We start from the raw sequence: 24,362 nt of genomic DNA, 5'->3' as shown, positions 1-24,362 counted from the left end.
CGATATTCGATACACTCGAGCATTCTGAAGAAACACGAAAAAAAAAAAACGAATTTAACCGTTGAAAAAGTAGAGCGTGACTGTTACGCACGGGAAATCCCCGCAGAGCGCTGTCACTCCTAAACGCTCGTGGTCCTCGCCTACAACTTCCTACGATTGTTGTTAGAATATTCGCACGATTATCCCTTGCGAGGTAACCGAGATAGATATCGAGATAGAGAACGAGCTAATCGAAAATGATGTAACGCTCAGTCACGTTCTATTTTCTTCCGTAACAACTCGCCATTTATAGGTAGAAAATGAGAAACTCATCAAGTTTCTTTCATTAAGTTTCAAAGATATAAATGTAGCTAAGAGAATATCATTCGTAGACAGTTTAATTAAAGAGATGTGACAAACATAACAATTTTTTAAGAAAAAAGCGATTCTAAATTTGTTAAAAAACCGATTATCTAAAATATCATTTGTAAATTTGGATAATTCTCTTTGTTTTGTTGATACGCCCTGTTGATTTGATGAAAAACGCTCGCGATGCTTTTGAGCTTGAACCTCATCAGAATCATTTGTCTTCGACGAAGGGGATGATTCCGCCGGCCTTGCGATAACCCTTCATTTTTAACTTCCTCGAGCACTTGCTTGTTCCCGCGGAAAGAGGAACTGTCGCTTAACGAGCACAATCGTTAATCGTCCTCGTGTAGTATATGGGCGAAAGTCGCTCGACCGTGAAGAACGAACTTTGAAACTCGTGGCGTTCGTACCCTCGATCTATCTATTCTGGTGCGCGACGAAGCCACGACCGTTGTTGCGCGTGACAGCCATTCCGAGATTAATAACGTCGAAGAATCTCACCTTCTCATTCTGCCTCTCATTGGCGAGAGGAGCCTTCGTAGTTTCGTCGACTCCTTCGCCGCCGCGGCAGACGACGAAGGAAGAACGGAGAGGAAAAAGAAAAGAAGAAAAAAAAGCACAAGGAAAAGGGGGCAAGGAAAGAGAGAAGGGCTGAGAGGAAAGGAGAGGGAGCAACGGGAGGAAACGCCGGCCTAGTGGAACACGATCTTACCTTGATGAAGACCATTTACGGAGCCTTGTAATAAGATAGTAACAGACTGCGGCTCCTCCTCGATCGTTCTATCTCGAACGTATGAAGAATAGCAGCTCGCCTTCTTCTCTCATTTGCTCTTCCCTTCGTTTCCTTGTCCTCCGCCGCACTACGCCGCGTCGATCTGTTCACTCGTTCTCTCTATATCTTACTTGTTTTGTTCTATTTCATTTCGTTTCGCTACATTTTCTAGTCTTTCCTTGGTAGACGAGACCGCGTCCAGCTGACGGCTCCAGAGCGCGCCGGCTGACACTCCGTGGGGTTTCCACGGCTTGGAAAGAATTGAAGTAGCAAGGTTCGCGAGAGAGAGAGAGAGAGAGAGAGAGAGAGAGAGAGAGAGAGAGAGAGAGTCAAAAGAGTCTCTTCCGGGTCTCGGAGGGTGATGCGCAGCTCGATTCCGAGAGCTCAATGCCGAACCACATCGTGCTGATTCAAACATTGATATCAATGTAATTGGTCCGTTTTCAATTGCAGGCACTCAGTAACCGTAGGTACATATCACAGCAATGATCCCTCGTCATAATTGAGGATCATTGAGGATGTACCTAGCGATTGCTCGAAGTTGCAACATTAGATCGTCCGGTCTCCTGAGATATCAGCAATCGTCACAAGGATATGAATCCCACAATAATCGCTCAATCGCCCAAGATATATCTCTAGCAGTGATAGACATCAAATATACTTTTCATCATTTTTATACAGTACGGACTTAATCTTCTTCGTTATTAGCATATTGAGTAGCTAAGCTGACACGGTAGCATCAGTGGGACGAGGATTGACCGGGGTAAAACAGTCCATCACGAAGCGTTCGTGCTACTTTACGCCGCGGACTTAACGACGTGCCATTTCGTGGGTGTCCCCGGCGGCGATTATCATTTCAAGGCTGACAACGTACGAGTCTCGTCGACAGGATTTGTCGTTCCGCGAGCCCGCCTCGGAGCTATGGGCCCACAACTAGCGGTCAGAAGTCGGCGGAGATCGTATCTCGCGTCTACACCGGGTAAGACAACTCCACTGGCAACTAGCGCTGAGTGGCTGCCCCTCGTGGTTCACGCGGTCTCGCATCCGGTTCGCCATCGTTCCATTATTTCCCGTGCGCCTTGTCCCTCGGAAGGTGATCTTTACTGGCGTGTAGCCGGGTGCACTAGCAGCCTCACTAGTGTACTATTTATTTATACAGAGAAACGAAGGTGTTCCCCTGCACCTGGGCATAGGTCACACTGACGTTCCGTTGTATGCCTTGAGCATGAGCCGAGCATGGTCGTCACGCTCTTTTACTTCATCGATCCTTCGACACCTGAGGCTGCATACGTGATTGTATCTTTGAACGCGAGAGTTTGATACACGAGGAATCTTTTATGAAGTTCGTTCTTAATTATTCTTCATTTTATAATGACCGGAAATGCTCGCCTACTCTGCGAGCTTGCATTGTTTGTTCTTATCACAGACAATGTATATAAATTAAAAATTTCCTGATTTTAACATCTGTGTTCCATTATAAAGAATGGAATCAGCATTTCTCTTCAATTCGATTTTAGAGATAAAGAGAGCGATATGGTTTAAGCTATCTTATTCTTTCTAAATCGATAGTGACAACTTTATATAAATGTACAGTCTATTCTTATTATGTTTTTTCTTCGATTCTTATGCTATGTAAGACGCTTTATAAAACTTCGTCGTTTTGTTACAGTAAAATAATTTATTTTAGAGGGAACCGAAAAAGAACGACATAAAATAATTTCTTGAAGAGTAATTTAATCTTCCGTTACGTCGCTGGTTTTAGAAAAGTTAATAAAAGTCACGACACGTTCCTCAGACTTTCGCACACACTCGTGAGCGCTTCCTAGAAGTTAAGAATCGTTCAGCTATCGTCTTGCACTTCCTTGTACTGGTTTCCTAGTCGGGACGTCGTGTCGGTCGATCTGGAAACCTCGTATAAGAAATCACTATCGTGACTCGCTAAGGCCATCGAGCGTGTTACTTCGGTAAAGCCCAGGCAGGCACAGATGCGCGTGTCTCCTCCTGGCAGGGTACAGAATCACCGTTTCTTCAAACGCGCCTTCTGCCCTCGCTGTCCCGTCATTATGGTTCCTTCACCTCGACATTACGCGGAAATCTGCACGGCGAGGTCACTCTTTATGAGATTTTCCGAAATATTTATCGTAGAATTAGTATTTGACAAATCTGTAATTATGACGTTCTCGTAATCTTCTTGCTGAGTAGGCACGCTTTATCAAATCCTCGTATCTGCAATCGGAAAGGATAAGGAAGGAAGGAAGGAAGACGTTGAATACATTTCCACTGTGCGGCTGAAATCCGAAAGACTTTCCCATGGCACATTGGTGTTTGTACAACGTGTCGATTCTCCGCTAAGTGGCATGGCACCCCGACGTTAAAGGATTCCGCTTTTCCGGTTCATACGGTACATGACGCTCTGCGCTGCCGCGTCGCGTCGCGTCGCGTCGCGCCGCGCCCAAAGTAAACTCGGCTGTTTCAGGGATTCCGTGTAAACGCAAGGCAAACAGCGATGAACACCAACCTGGAGAGTTTTCCGATGTGTATGCAGACACATTAAGGGCGAAGGAAAGACTTCTGCTTCCATGCGTCGTCGTCCGCTCGTTGCAGGGAGACACGCTGTTATGACTGCCATTATTATTGTAATTACTTCAGTACCCCTATACACGCGATGCATCACGTATTTGCATGAGATTCTGTGCTTCTGCTGGGCGTAACCGGCATGTTGAGATAGGCTGTGTTTAAGGGAGGTATATAGACTCGCGTATATGTCTTAAAAACTGACCATATTAACGATGGGGCGAATTCCATACGAAATGTAATCAGATTTTCTGATCTGTGCTTGAAAATGTTAATCATAAATAATTGAAAAATATATAGCGCGGATAAGTAGATAAGCTATAGGATTAGTTAAGACAAGAGCCCATGAATTTGTTCGTCTGGAAAATTACCACGGTAATAATCTTAGGCGCGTCCGGCTTGCTTTTACTATTTTCTTGAGAATTATGGGCCGCGGTCCATGGAGCCCGTATGCTTCGCATCGCGACGTTATCGACGTCTGCTGATAATTATTGTACGGTACGGGAGAGACATGTTTATGTCACGTAGGCTCATTATATTTGGCAATTATTTGCCACATAAATCAGAAATCTATGTACGCGACTGACAATTTCCGCATTCGATCCAACGGCGCGAGCGTGTCGGCAAATATTTGCGATTACTTATCCGCGATCATTCGCGCTTCATGTTCTTTGATACTTTTTCTACTTGTCTTTCCATTATATTTTGTTGAGATTCGAGGAGACTTTAAGATAGACTCTTGAGAGTGCATATAAGATAATCCGCCATACTTGAAACGTCGAAGACAATGGATACTCAATGTACAAATAATCGTTCAAGTTTATCATTTTATAGAATGCATTATATAATGTCATGATCAAAGAAACTCCGAAAAATTTGTTTTGTATAATGTATTTATCCATCGTAAAATCATAGTTTAGAGCATTCGAATCGGTCATTTCAGAAGTTCTATAAGTAAAAAAATATAATTTTTGGATAATTGAAGAAAACGTTTTAATTTTTACAACTATAGTACTAAAAATAATTAAAAATATATAAAAAATGTCTCATTATTTCATAAATTAAGTGAGTATCACTTTTAAAAACTTATTTCCAAAAAGAAAACTAATTTCAGAAATATTGACTTATAGTGTTTTACTGTTTTTTTAAAAAGTAAAAGATTATTTTTTATTCATTATTGAGCGCATTTTTAAAATATAATATAAATACAACATAAATCATCATAACTCATTGTTTCTCATGTGAACGTTTTGTTCACATGGGTGTTTTGTAGATCTGATATCTAAAAACAGAATGCTTGATGAATATGAAGACAATCGTGTATCTATACCTATTCCTATTCAGAATCCTCTAATATCTCAATTTCGATAAAAATTGACTTATGGGGTTTCTAAAATGATCGATTCACTTATTAAATAAATTTTCTCTTCCGAAGTATATATTCGATCGTATACTCTGTACCCGTCATCTAATTTAAAAGAATGACGACAGCGAATTCCATCGATAGCGGTCCCACCGATAACCCTATTTACACACATCTAATATGTCTTATTTCTGCTCGAGAGACAATTATCATACCATTTTGCCACGCCATACATTATTTGGAGCGATTCGCGATCGTGTCGACTGGACCTCGCGGTAGAGCTTCTCATTTGATAGGTGCGAAATGGTACCTAACTACAGAGAGGCTAACATCACGCGATGGGATTGATGGTAGCGTTAGGCAGCCAGGCGATGAAAGCTCGCGTAGAGAGCAGTTCGCCGTGTTGCGTTAGAATACAGAGCAGTCGCGGCGGTGGCGTCGGCATCTCCTGCTTGAATACGCCAAAGGACGGGGAATGTCGGTACCGCTAGTTTGCATAATAATTAATCACCGGTGCTCCTCATAACGGGCGATTTCCGCCGCTCCTTGAGATTGTAGCTAGGCTACGGCAACCAATAATATCGCGGTGGTGGCGGTGGATAGCGGACGAACCGGCTCTTAGCGAAAACGCGAACAACGGAGGAAGGAAGAAAGCTGCATCGACAGCCGGCGCGGGAATAATCAAGCATTAACCAGTACATCCGTGCGGCGTTCGATTAGGCTCGAGGATGATCCCCGTCATCTTTGAAAGGAAATCGGCGAACGATTAACAGAACGGAAAGATAGCGGACACACAACATCTCGCGCGGAATTGCGCTCCCTTTATATATACATATTCGCGAAGCTCTCGGACGTGTTAGATTTCTCTTGAAAGGTATAAGAATGGAAATGAGAAAGGGTGCCAGTTTGCTCGCTCGTGCCGTAGGCTCAAAATGTATGTTACAGTTCATATTAACACAGTTTATTGAGCTACCACGCCTTCATGGTGTCGGAGTTAGATCCGGAGTATTGTTTCTCCGGGCTTTAGGAGAGATTCTTCATATCTATAATACCACGCAATATATCATTCGTTTATCACTATTGGGACGCCATTCAATACAACGAGCGTAAAATAGAATACGTGGAATTAATCGTATTTCATTCCGCCGGAGGTTACTGTTAGCAGGATGTACTGATTCCTCTGTTGGCGATATTACATATACGTTTGATTAAACGGCCACGATTATGTTCCTAGAATAATTAAGTGGATACCGTTGCTGAACGTTCAGAATTTCAGATCGAAGATATTATTCCGCCATAATTACGATGGCGCGTTACATATTCATCGATGCCGTAACGCGTGTTCGTTGAAATTTTGCCCATGATCGAGGGTGTGCAAAAGAATCATCATAACGCGATGCGATTAAACTGGTTGGACGGTAACCAAAGATGCAAAAAATTCTAATCGAGATTCATCGCACTGGAATTTTCGACTGGTCCATTAAATCGCGTGCCCTTCCAAGAATCTATCGACTTATTGGTCCAGCCCAACGGTCATTATCGCGAGAGCATCATCCTGAATTATGCGCCTCGCAGACGAGTATAGGATATGCCGCTTGTTGGGGGAAGGGTGTGCGTAATTGATGGGCTTTAATGGGCTGAAGATTATAACGTGCCGTGTTTTAATTACCGTGATCGTAGCCTGTCTTCCTGTTATTATGCAGCCTGATGTGAACTGACGCGATTGAACGAGCCCTAAACTTTGTGATTACTCGCGACGATCTTCCTGCCAATAAATGTGACGACGACACCACTTTGCTTGCCGTGATCTTCGATTAACGATTACTCTCTGCGGTAATAATTTATCACGCATATCAGCTCTCAATCTTGCGTGGACTTACGCGGTAATTCATGGTTAACGTACTTCTAATCGTTGTAATTACCTTGCCGAGACGAAAGTATATAAGATTAATAATTCATATTCTTAAACGTGCTTTAATACAGCGTGTCTTATTCATACATTGTGTATTAGAAATTACGTTAAAAGAAAGTTGAATTATTTTTTTATTTTTTAAAAAATAACTGTAACTTTTAGTTTCAGTTCTAATTTTTTCATCGCGGTAACATAATATTTATATTTTATAAAAGTATATAATCTAATAGAATTCTAATTGGCGTGACATACAAAATGAAATTCAATGGGCTCTAATAATATTTTAAATGCTACTTGATTATTTTCGTGAAAACAATATTTAGCAGAGGAGCACGTGTAACGAAAATGCGGCACAAGAATGGGTGCTACGTGCCGGACAAAACAGCCACTTATGGATTATCCATGAAGAAGTCGTGCATTCCCGAGATCTTCGTGTTTACACGAGCGTGGCATTTCTCGCTAGAAACTTGCTGCTTGCTCTGTGGGTTTATTCTCAAAGGGCCCGTAAGTAAATGGCGCGACGCACAGGAAAAGACTATCAACATGGAAAAGGAAGTAACATCGTTGTAAAATTATTAGTCAATAATTAAGAAGAAGCAGAAGCCAGAATATTAATTTATATAAATTTAATGTCATCTTTAATATCAATAATGGTTAAAAAAAATGAAGAATTATGTTAGTCAATTAAATACATCAGGTAATGCGTAACGAAACGAAAACGAAAAGTTTTGAAGTGGATAAGAGTTCAGATACACCGCGGAAAGGGAAAATGAAGTAAGAGATAAAACGGGAGTTGCTTAGCCTCGCGTGAATTTTTACAGAATGAAGGAGAAAACGAAGAACGAACCGTGTAAGTACGTCGGTTTCGTATCAACTAAGAAACTCGGAAGCATGACGGACGAACGAGGAAGATGAGATTACACCTTCATTAATTTTTTTTCTTCTCCGATATATGTCGGAGATATACAGAGCCTGGACGTAAAGAATCGCAGGTAACTTTCAGCCGAGTTATGCGCGTGGTATTAATATCTAGTTAATTGCTTAGTGACGAGAGGCGTATCTAACGTTGTTGAGTAAATTTAAAACTATGCAATATTCTGAGATATTTGAAAGAGAGCATGTTTTTAGAGCTTGTGTCTACAAGCATCGCAGTTGATTGCATATATACTTGATAAGTAATTTTATTACGAGTTTTACTATCAAGCGAAATGTTTCAAACTTGTGCTAAAAGCTTACGATTTATAATAAAACAAGTTTAATGCTGAAGAGAAAAAGCTATTATTATATATTTTCTAAAAAATAAGAGTATTATCTGCCCTATTTGAAACTGCCGGATATGTCTATACGTTAACATAAATCACTATATTAGTGCAAATTCCTTGAAAAGCGTAATCGTAAAATCTTTCTGCTCGGTACAAATGTATATGTATACATATGCGCTTATTAGCTGTGCATTTGGCGGGAATGAACAGAGGAAGCAGGAAAAAAAGAAACAAGGAAGATGCGTATCTCGTGAGGTTCTAGGCGAGGAAGATGCGTCTTTCTATGAGGTATTACGATATCGATGGAGGGGCGTATCTTGCGATAATGCGCATTATTACGTGCTGCCGAGCGAATCAGCAATCGATGGAATGACCGATCGATCGATCGAGGGGACGTTTCAATAGCGATCAGCTCTGTACCACAATGGGTCCTCTTGAGTTTCTCATAGCAGTTGAACGGCTGATATCATAAAAAAAATAGAATAAATTTATTATATAAAAGCCGATTAGTCCATATATTGAAAAGATATTTTAGTTGGATATTTCGGCACCGTAAAGAGTACTTGATTTTTTTACGAAATGTCCACCGTTACAGTTTTTTTTATTCAATTATTCAAGATAGCTTAACTCAAACGCGTCCTTGAGGACTTTTATCTTGCACGGTCCATTTAAATGAGACTAATAGATGTTTCTAATGCGGAAAATGAATTTGACGATGACTCACGAAGGTCTATCACAAACCGGAAAGATCCATAACGGGGAATAAGTTGAACGCCTTCCTGTATTCGCGGAAACCGGCAGGTAAAATACTAAACCGTACGCTCCGACGTCTGCGTGAGATTAGCAGCAGGTAAAATGCGAACCGCCGCAACGCGAACGGACCTAATATGGGCGAGGGTTGCGTCGTGGGGGACCGCGGGGGAACACGAGGAGTCCGGGTGGTTTATCCTCCGCAGCGCGTAATTCTAGCTCAGGTAGGTTTATAAATAGAGGCCGTGTACGTGTTGCTGACCTGTTGCTCGAGAGCACCCTCGTGTGAACGTCGGGGCCCTGAGTAATCGAACCCCGTTGTTCCGAGAGTGCCTTCTCTCCTCGCCGCCTCACGTATCGTCGTTCGTGCCCAAAAGCACTCGCGCCAGAGCCGAGCTGAACCGAGCTGAGCCGCGCGCGCCTGGGAGAGGTCATTAAGCGTAATGAATACCCGATAGTCCCTTAACTCGCAATATAATCGCCTCGGAGAAACTCCAAACACGATCACGGGCATTCGGTGTTCTGCGCGCTCCTCGAACAGCCTCACGCCGGGCATTTCTGCGATAATGACCGTTCCGCGCGAGCTTCGCTGCGAATTTCAACGATGACCACCGTGTAATCGGCAAAGAACATGCGACCTCGCAGCTTACGTGTAAACGCGTACGACGCGTCTTATAACTCACACAAACGTACACAAGTGAAATTCATGTGGGACGGAGCAACATGGGTCGCTAGAGTTCTCGTGTCGCGATCTCTCGCGTCTCGAGGACTTCTCCAAACATCAACGGTCAGTTTCAAGCTCGAGAGATTGCCCGTTGATGATCGCGTAACAAGGTCCTCGCCGTCAACCTGTCCTACCGCCGCGCCGGTTGCTTGCCGAGACTGTTCAGTTTACCTGGCACGCGGAAGTCACCTCTTCAAGGACCGAGGGTTTCCTCGAGCGCCAAACTTGACGTATGATCATATGTACCGCGGCATGCGATATACAAGCGGTGTGAGAAACAAACAGAGAGAAAGAGTGAAAAAAGGAAAATAAGGAAGAATACAGCACTGGCATTTTCCTACCAGTTGTTGTAATTACCCGTGAGAATTTCGCAGAACAAATCGAATGGAGGTGAAGAATATCTCTAATGGTGGAAGAGTCATGAAATTTCATTGTTTGTTCTGTAATCTCACCCGTAATTGACGCGTTTACCACACTACAGATTCGCTATTTTGATCCCATGAACCATTCGGTTCTATTTGCAGTCATAAACTAAAAACGTGCGCTATGTCCGGGTGTTCCCTCCGCTCGTTTCTTAAGATTCGCCGTATCAGATACGTGAATTCGTCCTACGCGATCTTTTATTCCAACTTCCTTCGCGCCGGCATTCAAAGAGCCTACCTATTAACGGAACTAAAATTACGACTGTTGCACCATGTCCCGCTAAAGACCAGAGATCATCGTACAGTACCGGTAACAAAGTAGAGATCATGTCTCTCACAATATTCTTTATACGCGCGGCTATGTAATTTTATACTCGTTCAAAAATTCCTCGTTTCCTTGGCGTGTCGATTTTATTGATAGATATCTGATTTTCAGTCAAAATTTGTCATTCAAAAAAACTGCGCTTGTTCTCTTCCTACATAACTCCCACGCAAATAAAAATAATGACCGAATCTTTTTGGTCAATTTAATATACGAGAAATGTTAAATTTTGTAAAATATAGGATGCATAGATTCTTCATTTTGAGGCTTTCCAATTATGTATAGGTACTCCGATATATACTTATTCCTGTAGCTCTCTCAAGGACACGATGGAGGCATTATTGATGCATGCCAGACCGACATACTGTTATGCCAATAAAGCGCTCGGGATGGACTGGTACTCGCGCTGTCAATTATCGGGTTTTTAGTCGTCGAAACTCGCGTAGTCCTCAAAGAAGATGAAGCAGCACGTCGGCGGCTCGAGCATCGGATATCCCTTTTACGAGAGGCGGACAGGTCCGTTATTCATTCCCCGACTCGTACGATACCAACACGTACGAAGTACCACCTTGCCGGAAGTACGCGCTTTCAGTCGCCGGGCATTTGTTGTCATAAATTGTTAACCGCGTCATTACTTGCACGGACGTCGTAAATAAAACAATGTTGCAGTTGTACAAATCAATTTCAGAATTTTCAACGGGCATTTCGAGGCATGGCAAGAAAGAACCGCGAGATTAAACAGCTCCTTTACGAGAATGTGTACTTCGTTACGTCTCTATAAATTGATATGTCCGCGTAGTCGTGCAGCCGCGTAATCAGTTCCCGCTCCTTAAACTACACGCACATATTATGTTCATTTGCTCGCTCACGTGCATGCGTATGCGTGTATGTACGCACACTTGTACGCACATCGATTATCGAAATGCGGATATTTACATAATATGTGGGAGATCAAATTAGCTGGTACGTGCCGATGACAAGCTCCAAAATACCATTTTCAATCGCTCTATATGCAGATTTGAGCCGCCGCGCCGAACCGATTCTAAGTGGCGGCACTGATTCGTCTCCTCGTTGAAAGTCGGTCGATCCGACTAGCTCCAATCTGATTAGCGAACGCGAACGGCGAGTAAAACCGGGACACGGTATCCACGACACGAACTTCGCCCACGGACTCCTTTGCCGGTTGGTTGTATATAAGGAGTTTGTTCCCAGGTGAAGGTAATCATATTCCGCGTTCCACGATAATGGTGAACGAACGCAGCCTCTGGGCTGTAACGGAACCTCTGCCACCAGCCTGCACCCCGGCCTCTGTGTCGGACCCGTGGGTGCACCTTAGCTGAGCTGTGCCTCTCTAAGCCAAACTCCTATGTTGCCGCAATTATCGCACGACCGGCTGTTATCTCGGCAAGCAACGTCTCCCTCCTTCACGATCGTTATCGTTACCATCTTGTTCCTAAGCGCGGACAAGGCGGACTAGCCTCTGAACCTGACCTGACCTCGTGACCAGCCGCGATCGGGCTGGCACCGACCAGTAACGTATACAACCGAACGCTAATAACAATTAATTTGCTGTTATCCACAATTCAATGAAATATTTCGCCATGGGCGGTTGGAAACCGTACATGAAAAAGGATCCCGTTGCGGTTGCAGAAGCTCGATAGTGATCGTTGCTGTTATTACTCGGCGTAATGGTTACCTCAGCGTGAATGAGCCGAAGAGTAATACGCTCGCGCGTTAATTACTCACGGGATAATCATGATATTAATTAATGTATTAATTAGAGCGGGGCGTTTGCCTTATTTCGCATTTAATGCACTACTCGTTCTCGTTGTTGTCGTTGTTGTTGTTGAGAGTAGTACTACTCTTCGCTTTGAGCTATTACTCTTCGTTCAATATAATTTATCGTGAGTGTGAAAGTAAAATCGGGGATGCCTCTCTTCGCCTCGATATTGTTAGTGATGCCGTTCATTCTCGTTTTTGAAGTTCCTCGTATATTGCTCTCGACAATACTACAGCATCACAATATTATAGCATCGATTCAAAGTACTTGTGTCGAGAAACCAGAGGGGATTGACTATTACGATTGGATTGAATACAAGTTACATATCTATGATTGTGTACTATTTATACTCGTTAAATATATACAAGCTTATTTGAGAAGAGAATCAAAAGGCACGTTAGCTATACATTACGTATTTCTTAACCCACCATTAGCAATGTGTAATTTTCCACTTTCCATCAGCAATTATAGGGTCTTTGAACTTCAGTGCAGACTTTTATATTATTCCGGACTAAAAATCTAAAAAAGAATTTCGTGTACTTATAAAACTTTAACAACTAGTATTTACTACCACAGAAGTTAGATTGTATTTTAGATTATTTTTTACAAATTTACAATGTAATAAAATTTACAAATTACAAAAAACGACTTATAGTACAAATTTATTTATTTTATAATGCAAGTAAAAGTTACGACTTTAATAATAATAATTGATTTTTATAAAAATAAAGATAAATTTACAGAGATGGTTAAAAAAAAATGATAAAATTAATGCTTTCTTCCGTTCAAAATGTGAGAAAAAAATATTTTCCGGATACCCCCCAAGACAATTTTATTTACGATTTTCGAATTCAGCAAGTAAAATTGAGTAAGAAAAAATGTGAACACGATTCTTGCGAGCTACCTAAATCATTTAAAATGCACCAACTCCTTTTACCAAAAAATGCCTTCACGATTTCGTATTCAATGTTTCACCCTCCGGCAGAGTTAAAATACGATTACTCAGTTTTTTGACGTTTATAAGTTTTATAATGGTTACATTATTTTCAACAGGTGATTTTTATAGAAATTTTTTTCTAGAATTGATATACGAAATTGAGAAAAATATGTAAAGAATAGCGATTTTTTTTTATTGGATTTATTATGCAAGATATCAAATATTCAGGGAACGGAGAGAAACATATTTCTCTACATTTTGAATAATTTTACATGTAACCGCAGTAAATTATAATCGACAACTCGAAGAGGAGCGGATCCCGTTATGAGTGGGCACTTCAGTCACAAGTTAAGAGGATCCGGAGAGTCAGTGGTTTCCAGCGTGTACATACACAGTATGTACATACACAGCACGTACTATCGTAGTCGTCAGCGCGTGCTACAACCGGAAGATGTCATCGCCGGCAATTACGACCGAATCGAACGATTTCATCGGCGACAAACGCACTGCGTGCAGGCCGGACACGACGCCGCCGCCTGCAACGATGCACTTGGACGCGCGTCGCGCTTTATAAACGCGTGCATCCGAAGACACGGTGCCTTCCGGTGGAAGACGCGGCGCGGCCGTACCGAGAGCGTAAGTGGAATTAGTCTCGGTTCGACGGACGCGCCTACCGCTCGTTCTTGGACGAGCAAGATGGAAAGTAATGCACCTTGCGACGAATCAGGGTGAATCGACGAGAATGCCGATCGTGCCGATTGTGGGAAAGAGAGGAAGAGGGAGACTGAAGACAGCCGTTGCCGGAATGGAGCCGGGCCGATATTTCCATTCACAACGCATCACCACACGGGTGTGTCGTTTCTGGGTTGTGAACGCGACCCGCACGCACCCACCGAACGTGAGATACGGGAGAAATGCGGTCTTATCGGGGGCCGCTTCTCGGAAGAACAGACGAATGGGCATGAAACTTAAGAAAGATTAATAGGATCGCCTGGGTATATTATTAAATCCTTTCTTGATACCTCCAGAAGTTTGATTTATTAAAATATTCTCTGTAAAAGATCAGAGTTGTGACATTTAAGTTATATCTTGAAGACAGAATTGGATTTTAAGTCAGTATGCATGCATATTGCAAGTGAGATGAAATATGAATCTAGACCATGTAAATTTAGAAGCTATCAATATTTTGCAGATTATCGTGAATGAAAGAAGAAACTGAAATGACAATTCTGACTATTTCACTAGTAAAGTTGGAAGAAATATATTCGTATTTGCACAATACTCGCGCAATCCGATCCTGGCCAGTGCTCAGGCTGAAGCTATAGAGGTGCGTGCGCGTATTAGCGGTATGCGCTCGTACCCATTCACCGAATTCCCTTGTTCAATGAGTTGTACCGTGAATACGCAATGACGTAAGGGTCCCCGTTGCCTCGCCAGATAGTCTCAACGTATTGCGGACTCCAATGTTCCCCTGGCGCGGTTCATAGTGCAGAAATATCTCGCGGACTTATCCATTGGTGCGAGATTCATTACGATCGGCCGAGATGTAATTTACTGAGCGGCTAGCATGAAACGGACGTTAACGAGCGAGCGCGAGTTTAGGTGTCGCGACTCTCGCATTGCTTCTTTTTCTTTTTCTTTTTCTTCTTCTCTTCTCTTCCTCCTTCTCTCTGGACTACAATGAGCTGCCGGTGGATGTTGCTGGGGGAAGAGTGGCAGAGGAGGAAATATACGTAGGGGAAAAGATGAAGTCGACAGGTAGAAGAGAAACTACCTTCGCGCTCTCTCTCTCTCTCGCGCGCGCGCGCTTCTCTCTTTTATCTTGGTACCGCTTTGTATTAGGCCGCTGTCGCACGGTTGGTATGCGCCGCCAGCTTCGCCAAAGTCCTCCTTTTCTTCCGGAGATTCTTCTTATTTTTCCTCCTCCTTATCCTCCTCCATCACCCTCCTCCTCTTTCCTCCTCCTTTATGGCGTTTACCAGCAAAGTCAGCGCTCCTAAGTAATTTCTTTCGGTCAAGAACCCGCGGACACGATCGTCGTCTCCTCCTTTTCCTCCCTCTACATCGGAACGAAGGAATGCAAACGCGTTGATACTCAATTTTATAGCACCACCTTGAAAATCGAACTTTTATTATATGAATCTTTTTTCACTCACGCTTTTTCGCGTGCCTATTCCCTTATCGGGAGAGCGAGCTCTGCTGGTCAACGATATGAACGGAGGAGGTTGAGCACACGGCGGGCTCGTGCAAACACGCGTGCTCATTCCCACGCACCCACGCCTCTCATAGCCGGCTCACGCTCCAGGTAGACAGACGAATCGCATTTAGCCTCCCGCCGCGACGCGAATGCGTCAAATGTTTTCTCGCGTCGCGAATTTCGCGTCTTGACACCGTGATACATTGTATACCTTAAGGCTAATTCTACCAACGCCGATTAACTCTCTCTACAGCGTTTAACCGATTAACTTTGTTATTTTTCTCGAGACTGACTGTCTTCTTGATTCTGACTACAACATAGACATAGTGATAGATAATTATTAATACTAAATTAATGCAAAAGGGACTATGAACCTAAGTTGGGTGTTCATGCTATAATTAACGAATATTTAACAATTATTAATGAATCTTATAAAGAAGAAACTTTTCGACCTTTATTAGATCCTTTTCGATATCAATTACAATTTTCATAAATAATTTTCAAATGATAATCAAGCGTAATTCAATATCAATTTTTAAAATATTATTACATTAGCATATGCTTCACATATATATCTTTATAACACTTATTTGCTACAATAGCGTCATTATTAAAAAATATTTATCTTTAAGTTGCTTGTATATGTTTGAAAAAAAGGACGGGAACTTACAGAAAACAAAATGGAAACTTTTTAAAGGAAATATTTTAAAAATACACACATACTTTTATTCTTCTACAATCAGTTTTTATCAAAATTATATCAAAATTGCATTTCAAAATTAATATTACAAAATTTTAATGATTCAAAACATTCATATTTTCTGGGAAAGTTTGTTTTTCAAGATGTGTTGTTATTGTAGCAAATGAGTGATATGTTCATTTACGTAATCAATATTTAGTTACATATATAAATTATACTTGTCGCGTCGAGTCTTCTGCAGCACATAGACTCGCGAGAAGGTCAAAGTGCAGAGATGCGTCTGACTCGATTCCAAACGCGACCACTGTATCCGTTCAGCTGTCATCCTGTCAGATCAAGGCGAGAGTTACATGGTAGAATGCCACGTGACGAGATAGATATACCTTTAAGCTGCCTCATGATGGAATAGATAAGTGCGCGCGTACAATAGCTCGTTATACTTTCACGCGTATGCAGATAACGCGAAAAAATTTTCAAAGCCGTCTGAGTAGGTATGAATCTAAGCCGAGCGATTGCATTCGTGATATAATATAAGATGATCGATATTAAGGCACCCCCTTCCAACTATGTTTACGTTAAAGCATTTTAATATTATTCATTGGCAATTGATCATGACTATTGAATAATCGATAAAGTAAACGAATTTTACTTATATTTAAATAAAGTCAGAGAGAACGTTAAACTTGTGATATTACAAGTAAGAAATCAATTTAACTTTAAATAAATCTTGTAAAGATTTTAAATTAATTTTTACTCCAGAGTCATTTTATATGTAGCCAAAAGGGACCAAAGCTTAGTTTATGTTCACACATATAATATAAGTTAACGAAAGCATAATTTATGTGTTGCAGGGTACGGAAGAAGAGTGCCGACATGTCGGCGTTGAACGCCGCGCTTTGTAGAAGCGGGATAATCCTCTGGCTGGCCGTCGTCCTACTGCTTGCGTCACGATCCACGCATTCTGGTGAGTTTTTGCAGAAATACCTCGGTGTACTTCTAGCTCTCTTTCTTTCGTCTGACTTCAACGCCTTGGACACGCTTGAGCCGCCGTACAAAACGTGAGTCATTTATTTGATAGAGAGACCATGAACGCGCGGACTCCCACGAGGAAATAAGAGGTAGACGGGCAAGAAATATTTTCGCTCGCCCGAGAAAACGCGATCGGATTATTTCTGCTTGTGGCTTGCTCGAAGTTAGATTGTACTCCACCGGATCGTCCATAAATACCGTCCATAAATGTAGCAAAATATGCTGGAATCGTAACGAAAAAAAAAAATTTTGTTTCCACGTGGATGTTGTGTTTACTCTTTTTACACTCTGCGGAATACAGACAAGAAGTTGAATATTGCAGTAATAGAGACCAAAGAGAAAGAGAGAGTAGAAGTAATCTCGGATGAAGATGAGAAAAGTCTTTCGTAACTCGAGTATGTTTTATTGCATTTACGATGGAAACTGGTTTTTTTGAAAGGCAAAAGAAGAGTAATTTTATTAAAGCACGATAGATAGAATCAAACCGCTGCATTTTTTGAGATTAGAATAGAGGTGCGATAGAAAGCTTTAAATCGGGCGTGAATGCGCGTACGTTTTGTATTGAAATTAATTTCTGAAAATCAGAGTCGAGAGATGAGACCATTACTTCCGCGACCGTCTTTCTTGTACCGTCTGTGACTAACGCAGAGTCGGCCAGCCAATGTTTGAATGAGCGAGCCACGTTCTGTCAGGCCGTCGAACCTATTCGCGTGTCTCCCTTCCTCTCTGGCAACGGGGAGAGCATTACCTCATAATGCTCACCTCTGGCATCGGTCGTGTCGAGGCCCAAGGTGCTTTCCCATGGACCTGGCACACCATATTCGTTCTTCGACCACTCTCGGGTCGCCTTCGAACGGTCGGTCGCCTCCTTCCTATCGTGAACCTCGTTCCGCGAAGTTTCGCGAGCTTCTTCCCTTTATGTCGAGCTGGTTTAAAACGGTATGCCTGGACCTATCGAGTCCCGATAGGTTATCCTGGTACCGAAGACGATCCAGTTAAAACGGGGCCTCCAATTGTCATCGCTCGTGTCGTGAATTATTTCCGGGAGAGGAAAAACGGTGATAGATTTACGCCGCAATAATATCGACCGCAAAAAAAATGCGCTTCAGTATCGATAGAAAAAGGATTCGTCATTCCCGTAATTCGTTATTCGAGAAAGTAATTTCACATCTTGTGGTCAAGAGGCCGCAAAGAAAACGAACCTATTTCGCACAGGCGCTCACGACGATCGATCGATCGATCAGGAGCGCGTTCTCGGAAAAGCATGATGCTATGAACACGACGACGTGCAAAAACGTTGCATCGTCAATGAAGGCTTATTGAAGATGCGTCAGTTTTGCCTCTCCCCTTCATCAATCGGCCGTCGGTGTTTCAACGAAGAGCAGGTGTGGTTAAACGGACGGGATCGATTGAATTCCGCGATTCACCCGGCGTGTCTTCACTCGCTCTTCTTTTTTTTCCCCCCTCGAGAATCGCTAGGTGATTCTGTGACTCTATATCGCATGCACGCTCTTTTTGTTCCTTCGAGCTTTTCTCGAGCGAGCAGCAAGGACGATCAAGATCGACGCGTTCGATCTCTGGTAATCCATCAGACGGCGGACAAGTTTTACTGGATTATGTATCTTCCTTGAGGCGCAACGGGCATTGGCGAGATACTTGTATTGAAAGGAAATCAGCAATATCGCCAACTTCGAGAGGCAACAGGTTTTCATTACAAAAAAGTGTTTACCTGTCATGTTATATTACCACGCGCGTAGCAATAACTTTCTTTTCAGGTTCGCTGTTTCGAGATTATTGGAATTACTTGATGTGCATCAGATTGCATTATGGCGAAAAATTACGAGTGAGATTCGTGCCTTGCGATTTGTTGCGCAAATTGTTACAATTTGCTTGATTATAATATTGCTCCTTTACTTTAAAAGTGATACGACTCAAAAAATTACATTTCTTAGAGAAAAGAGAAAACTATTTTTTAACTTGACAAAAAATTATTGACTAATTAAATAATATTTGTAAAAAGAATACCTATATTTTTTACATGCAGGTATCAAATATCATTCTTGTAATTTTTGTTTTACAATTTTAAACCACCCTATTTTAGAGATTTTTAATTTTTTCTAAACCATTTTTCTTAAGTTGTGACAATTTTAAATTAGTTTATTTTTAATAATTGATAAAATAATGTTTACCTAATTCATTCATGGTAATAACTGGAAAATTATGTTTTTTGAGTTGTGTCACCTTTAAAATAAAAGAGCGATATCAGTATTACGCGCGATATTTCCGATAGGAAATATGGTAGTAACAGGTATCACATATCACTGACATTATAGCTATATATATATATATATATTAGTACGAGTATATAAATATTACCGGAATTCCGAGGCAATCGTTTATTATATTTGGCCGAGATTTATGAATGTTCGATCGGTTTGAATATGACTCGTGAGTTCCGTTAATTCCTCTGCGTCTTTTTTTTCTCGTTCAACTACGCTGAACATGGAGAGCACGCTGTTAGCACCATTGTATCTTTTATTCTATCTTTAACATATATAGACGTAAAACAAAAATATAATGATCCAATAGCGCTGATAGCGCATTTCTTGAATGTACTCAAAGTATATTTATACATATTATTTCTTATATCAGTGTTAAAAGGAAAAAGAAATAACAAGAGAAAAAACAAGAAATATGACACGGTAAAATTGATTTCTTTAATAAACAGAGGAGTTAATTTCGGAGTCCTACCCGGAAATGATCTAAATCTAAAGTTAATAGAGAAAAAGAACGTCTCGGCTCTTCTCCGTGTAGCGGTTCCTCCACGTGGTTGTATCGACATGATGCTGCGTGAATTCTGGTCAAACCTGTAGGCCCTGAGGAGCAATCAGTCGACGTGCCCGCATCGGGATGTCACTGACCGTGTACCTCACCGTTCGCCACTTACGATCCACGTCCGTCGTCTACCGCATCTGACCCCTAAGGCGTTCCATATTTATGCTTAATGCTTGGCAAAGTGTCGTTATCTTCGAGCATCATCAAACTCTCTCGCGACGGCGCGGAGAATCGTGATGGTACTGTACAAGCGGCATGATGCGCATAAAAATTCAAGATATATGTGACGTGAGACGGTGTACAGTTACACGCATGTTAAATCTGCTCGCATTTCTTACGCGAGACAGAATTATATGAGTCAATTCATAAATCTATGTGAAAGACTTCTATACATTTGAGCACTTTGCATGGATCTTTCCCATCTAGCACACAAAAGCTCTAAATATACCAAAGTAGTGCAATCCTTTGATCTGAGCCGAAATGCCAACAACTTTCCTATTGACTATTTCGACCGCCATTTTCGACCTAATTGTCTGTAGTCCAATGAGCTTAGTATTATTGATATAGGGTATAATTAGTAGGTCCAAAATGGAGGACCTATACGCTACTTTGGTATATCTAAAGCTTTAGTTCTTTGGAAGTCTGTGCACAATATGGGACTAAATTACGTGCGAATTAAATGTGTGAATCTATCATAAAACGATCTTGGTACGAGAATAAATCAATGATAGTTTCAAGGTAATTTAAATGCATTCTTGACGAGCGAGCGCGAATAAACTCTGCGCCGTCAATTTAAATGAGGAAAAGCTCTTGCGCGGTAAGAGGGTATAGAAAGGACCCGTTGTAACTGGTACGTCGTAAGAGGACTTCACTCCCTCGTTCTCGCACGCGTACTCTTTAGAGTTCTTCTCTCTTTCTCTCTCGTCTGTGTACCTTCTTGACTACTTACTGATTGTGAGATGGTGAGGTCAGCGGCGGTCATCTGACGATCCGACGAAGGGTATAACGGAACGTGTAGGTGCAACGTCAGCGTGACACGGATTAAATCGATCGCATTAGTCTATTTTGGAAAATAGGTGTTCCGCTTTTGTGAGGCATAATTTAAGGGCTACGTCTACGGCATCGCGTTCAACGTCCGCTAGATCCAATCGCACATATGAAACATTCTCGCGCAACGAAGTGAATCGCGGTTCAAAGATCTCGAGTCCCTTATCGGAAACGAGCATTTCTTTCCCGAGTTGGGAATTATTCTCATTACCGGACCTAACGGCGGACTTGCATCATAATGTAGGAAGTGGTAACGCACTCGATCCCGTGTGATTGGGAAGATATAATTTATGACTGTCCTCGAAAGGGATTCTACGGGCTAGAAACAGTACGGCGTATTACGCCAGAACCGGTCGGCCAGGTTTCCACTGCGTTCTACCTTCCCGATACTCATGACATTGACATTAACAATCACAGTGATACAAACGAATTGGCATTATTTTTCTGTTCCTTTTCTGAAGCCTGAATTTATTTCAATAAAATTATACGGCGAATGGGCTGCGTAATTTCCGAATATCTGTCGTCTTTCACGCGGGACTTTAACGAGAAAAGTCATGACGAGTCTTTCATCTCAGGTATGCGTACGCATACACACAAAGAAACGAAATTATTCCATCATCTTTTTCATCAGTGTACGAAGAGGTTGTCTTGGTGAGAGCGCGACGGAGGAAACCGCGACCTTGGAGAATGCGTAATGCAGAATTTCGTGCACGCAATACGCCAGGGGCTGGCTGCGGTGCCAGGTGTTCATCGGAGCGTGCGCGGCTGATGGTAATGAACTTTCGCGAGGCAAGGCCGCCGGGAATGATTTCATAACCGAGCGCAACAGCCCCGTGTTCTCCTGTTCTCTGTAGTGTGTAATAGCATTGTTCGCGCGCGCGTACGCGCCCATACGCGGAGAAAGGGACGGATCGCGATGCATTGCAGGAGAAATCGAGAGAGTCGCCCTCAAAGTGAGAGCAAGACAATTGCGAGAGGGGAAACGACACACGGAGAGGAAACAGGAGGACTCGGCGGTACGTTGACTTACATAATGATTCCCCCGCGATTCCTTGAGATATACATAACATGTATGCTTGCACGCGCGCCTGTGTGTATACAGGGTGGATATTAAGTGCTCTAAAAGATTAAGGGATGATTTCTCACACAAATTCAAGACGAAAGCTTTATATATCTAAAACAGTTTAGTTTCAAAGGTACAGTGTGTCAAAATTGAAGAAAAAATTTTGTTTTTTCCAAAAATTTCGAAAACAACTTGTGTTATTTTTGTCAAACTTTAAACATACAAAGTTTCATTAAAACAATTCGAATGTATTTGAAATTTTTGAAAAAATGATTTTTTTTTCAACTTTGATACACCCTCCTGTATTTTTGAAATTAAGCCATTCGCATATATGAAGCTTTTATCTTGAATTTGTGTAAGGAATTATTTCTTAAAATCTTTTAGAGTACTTAATATCCACCCTATATAAGCGCGATCTTCGATTATGAGCGAGGAGGCCGAAGAACGCATAAATCTCGCTCGCGGCGGAAATTATATTCGAGGGAAGATGCGTTTATTGTTGATACCGATAAACTCCCACATTGCCCTTTTTCTATGCGACCAAGATTGATTTAGAGTCTGCGTTCCGCGTACATCGAGAGAGGTCTGCCTTAGTCGATGCACTTCCTAGCGGCTTTGTAAGACGTGTTTTATTCGGAACTATATTTTTGTATCCGAAGAACGGAACATTATCTTGCTGCGTGAGATTTATTGGACGACTCTCTCTCTCACTGCGCTTCTTTCGAGAGGTAATTCGCAATTCGTGCCTTTCGATTTCGAAGGGATAAGAAACAAGTATCAAAAGCAGATCGACGATTGAAATCATTGTGCTTCATCATGGTGCAATTCTCCGTTATTATAGTTGAAATTTTTTATCATGTAGCGATTTTTTGTCAGTATCTCCCGATCATATTCAATGATTGTCCCGTTAGTCCGTCGACGGTAATTTATCGTTTACGAGTGAAGAAATAAAGAAAATGCTCGCAACAAAAAGCTGTTTTTCGGTTTTTTAGTATGTATCATCGTAAAAATCAATGGAAAGAATCATACGATTCGTTCAAAAGATGTAACAATTCCAGCAAAAGTGTGCTTCAGGAAATAATCAAATTGGTGATGATTACAGCGAACATTCTTTTTCCTCTCAATTTTCTATCACTCTCAGCTATCCGATTTCTTTTATTCAGTCCAATCGCCTCATTATGCATTTAATTATCGCGAGTACATACCGCTGTTCTTACATTGAATGATCATATTATGTCGTTGTAGTTAAGCGCTCGCATAATGAAGATCACGTACAGAGATTACAATCGTGTACACGAAGTCTCGACACCTTGACCGTGGTCTCCACGATGGGAGGTGCGACGTAATAATTTAGTCTGACCATTGTGCGAGACAAGAATCGTCTCGGTAGGCCACGCGTACGTGATGGGTTCGTATAACGTGGAGGCACGCGGCTCGGGCACCGACTCGCTCGTGGGACTGACGAGACACGACCAAGTCTCCATTCAACCACCGTTGTGCTTCTCAGTACAGTTCAGTTCACTGGAAATCACTTGCATCGCGGAATGCTAAGGGCTCAGACACAATGAAAGGAATAAGGAACAAGGAATAACAGATTTCAACTTATCAGAAACCGAGTATTCCGATGTATTCAGTTTCTGATAGATTAAAATCTGTTATTCCTTATTCCTTATTCCTTATTCAGTTCATTGAGTCTAATAAGTCTTCTAATTCTCGAATATCACAAAACTCGTTTCTAAAGATATATTGATAAGAGATGGCAAATTTTTAGAGAAGACACATATATTACACAAAGTTTATGTCGATATCTAATCGTAAAAATGCATTAATAAATTTCAATAAAATGGTATAATCTTTTTACACGTTTGATAAGTCAACTATCTTTTACAAAGATTTAAACGTTATTGTTTTATCCGTATTTTATACATGCATAGTCGGGGCCTAAAAGGTTGCCACATTTTTTTTTCGGTAGGTTTTGGAATGCAGCCTACTCACCGAGCGATTGGTTCTTATTCATGGATCGATAAATAAGAACCAATCGCTCGTTGAGTAGGCTGCATTCCAAAATCCATTTTTAAAAAAGTGCAACCTTTTAGGCCCTGACTGTACATTGTACGGATATAATTTGGAATTTTGGAACTTTTCGTGTAATATAAAATTAAACACTATTTCGAAGATGAAAAAGCAAGAATAAAAGAAGGATAGAGCGGCGAGAAAAGGTTCATTGTGCGATTTCTCGATGAAAACATCTTTCGTGATTGTATATACCTCGGAAGAGTGTCCTGTCATGTTTCAGGAACAATTGAACTCAAGTCCTGCGCGCGA

At 41.7% G+C, this 24,362-nt stretch overlaps 1 protein-coding gene across 5 annotated transcripts in view; it reads left to right on the top strand.

Annotated features, from left to right (window-relative positions):
- LOC108731670 (titin) overlaps nucleotides 1-24,362 on the top strand; it is a 41,297-nt gene that overhangs the window by 6,393 nt on the left and 10,542 nt on the right. For all 5 annotated transcript variants that reach the window (XM_018462105.1, XM_018462101.1, XM_018462103.1 and 2 more), the window contains exon 2: nucleotides 16,915-17,027. In XM_018462105.1, coding sequence (XP_018317607.1) covers nucleotides 16,937-17,027 — 91 coding nt within the window. In that variant the 5' untranslated portion in view covers nucleotides 16,915-16,936. The remainder of the gene's footprint in view (nucleotides 1-16,914; nucleotides 17,028-24,362) is intronic.

This window comes from Mycetomoellerius zeteki, unplaced genomic scaffold (genome assembly GCF_001594055.1).
Source record: "Mycetomoellerius zeteki isolate Tzet28-1 unplaced genomic scaffold, Tzet1.0 scaffold135, whole genome shotgun sequence".
Classification (NCBI taxonomy): domain Eukaryota; kingdom Metazoa; phylum Arthropoda; class Insecta; order Hymenoptera; family Formicidae; genus Mycetomoellerius; species Mycetomoellerius zeteki.
The sequence above is the reverse complement of the archived record's forward strand: the minus strand, read 5'-3'. Positions and strand labels throughout refer to the sequence as shown.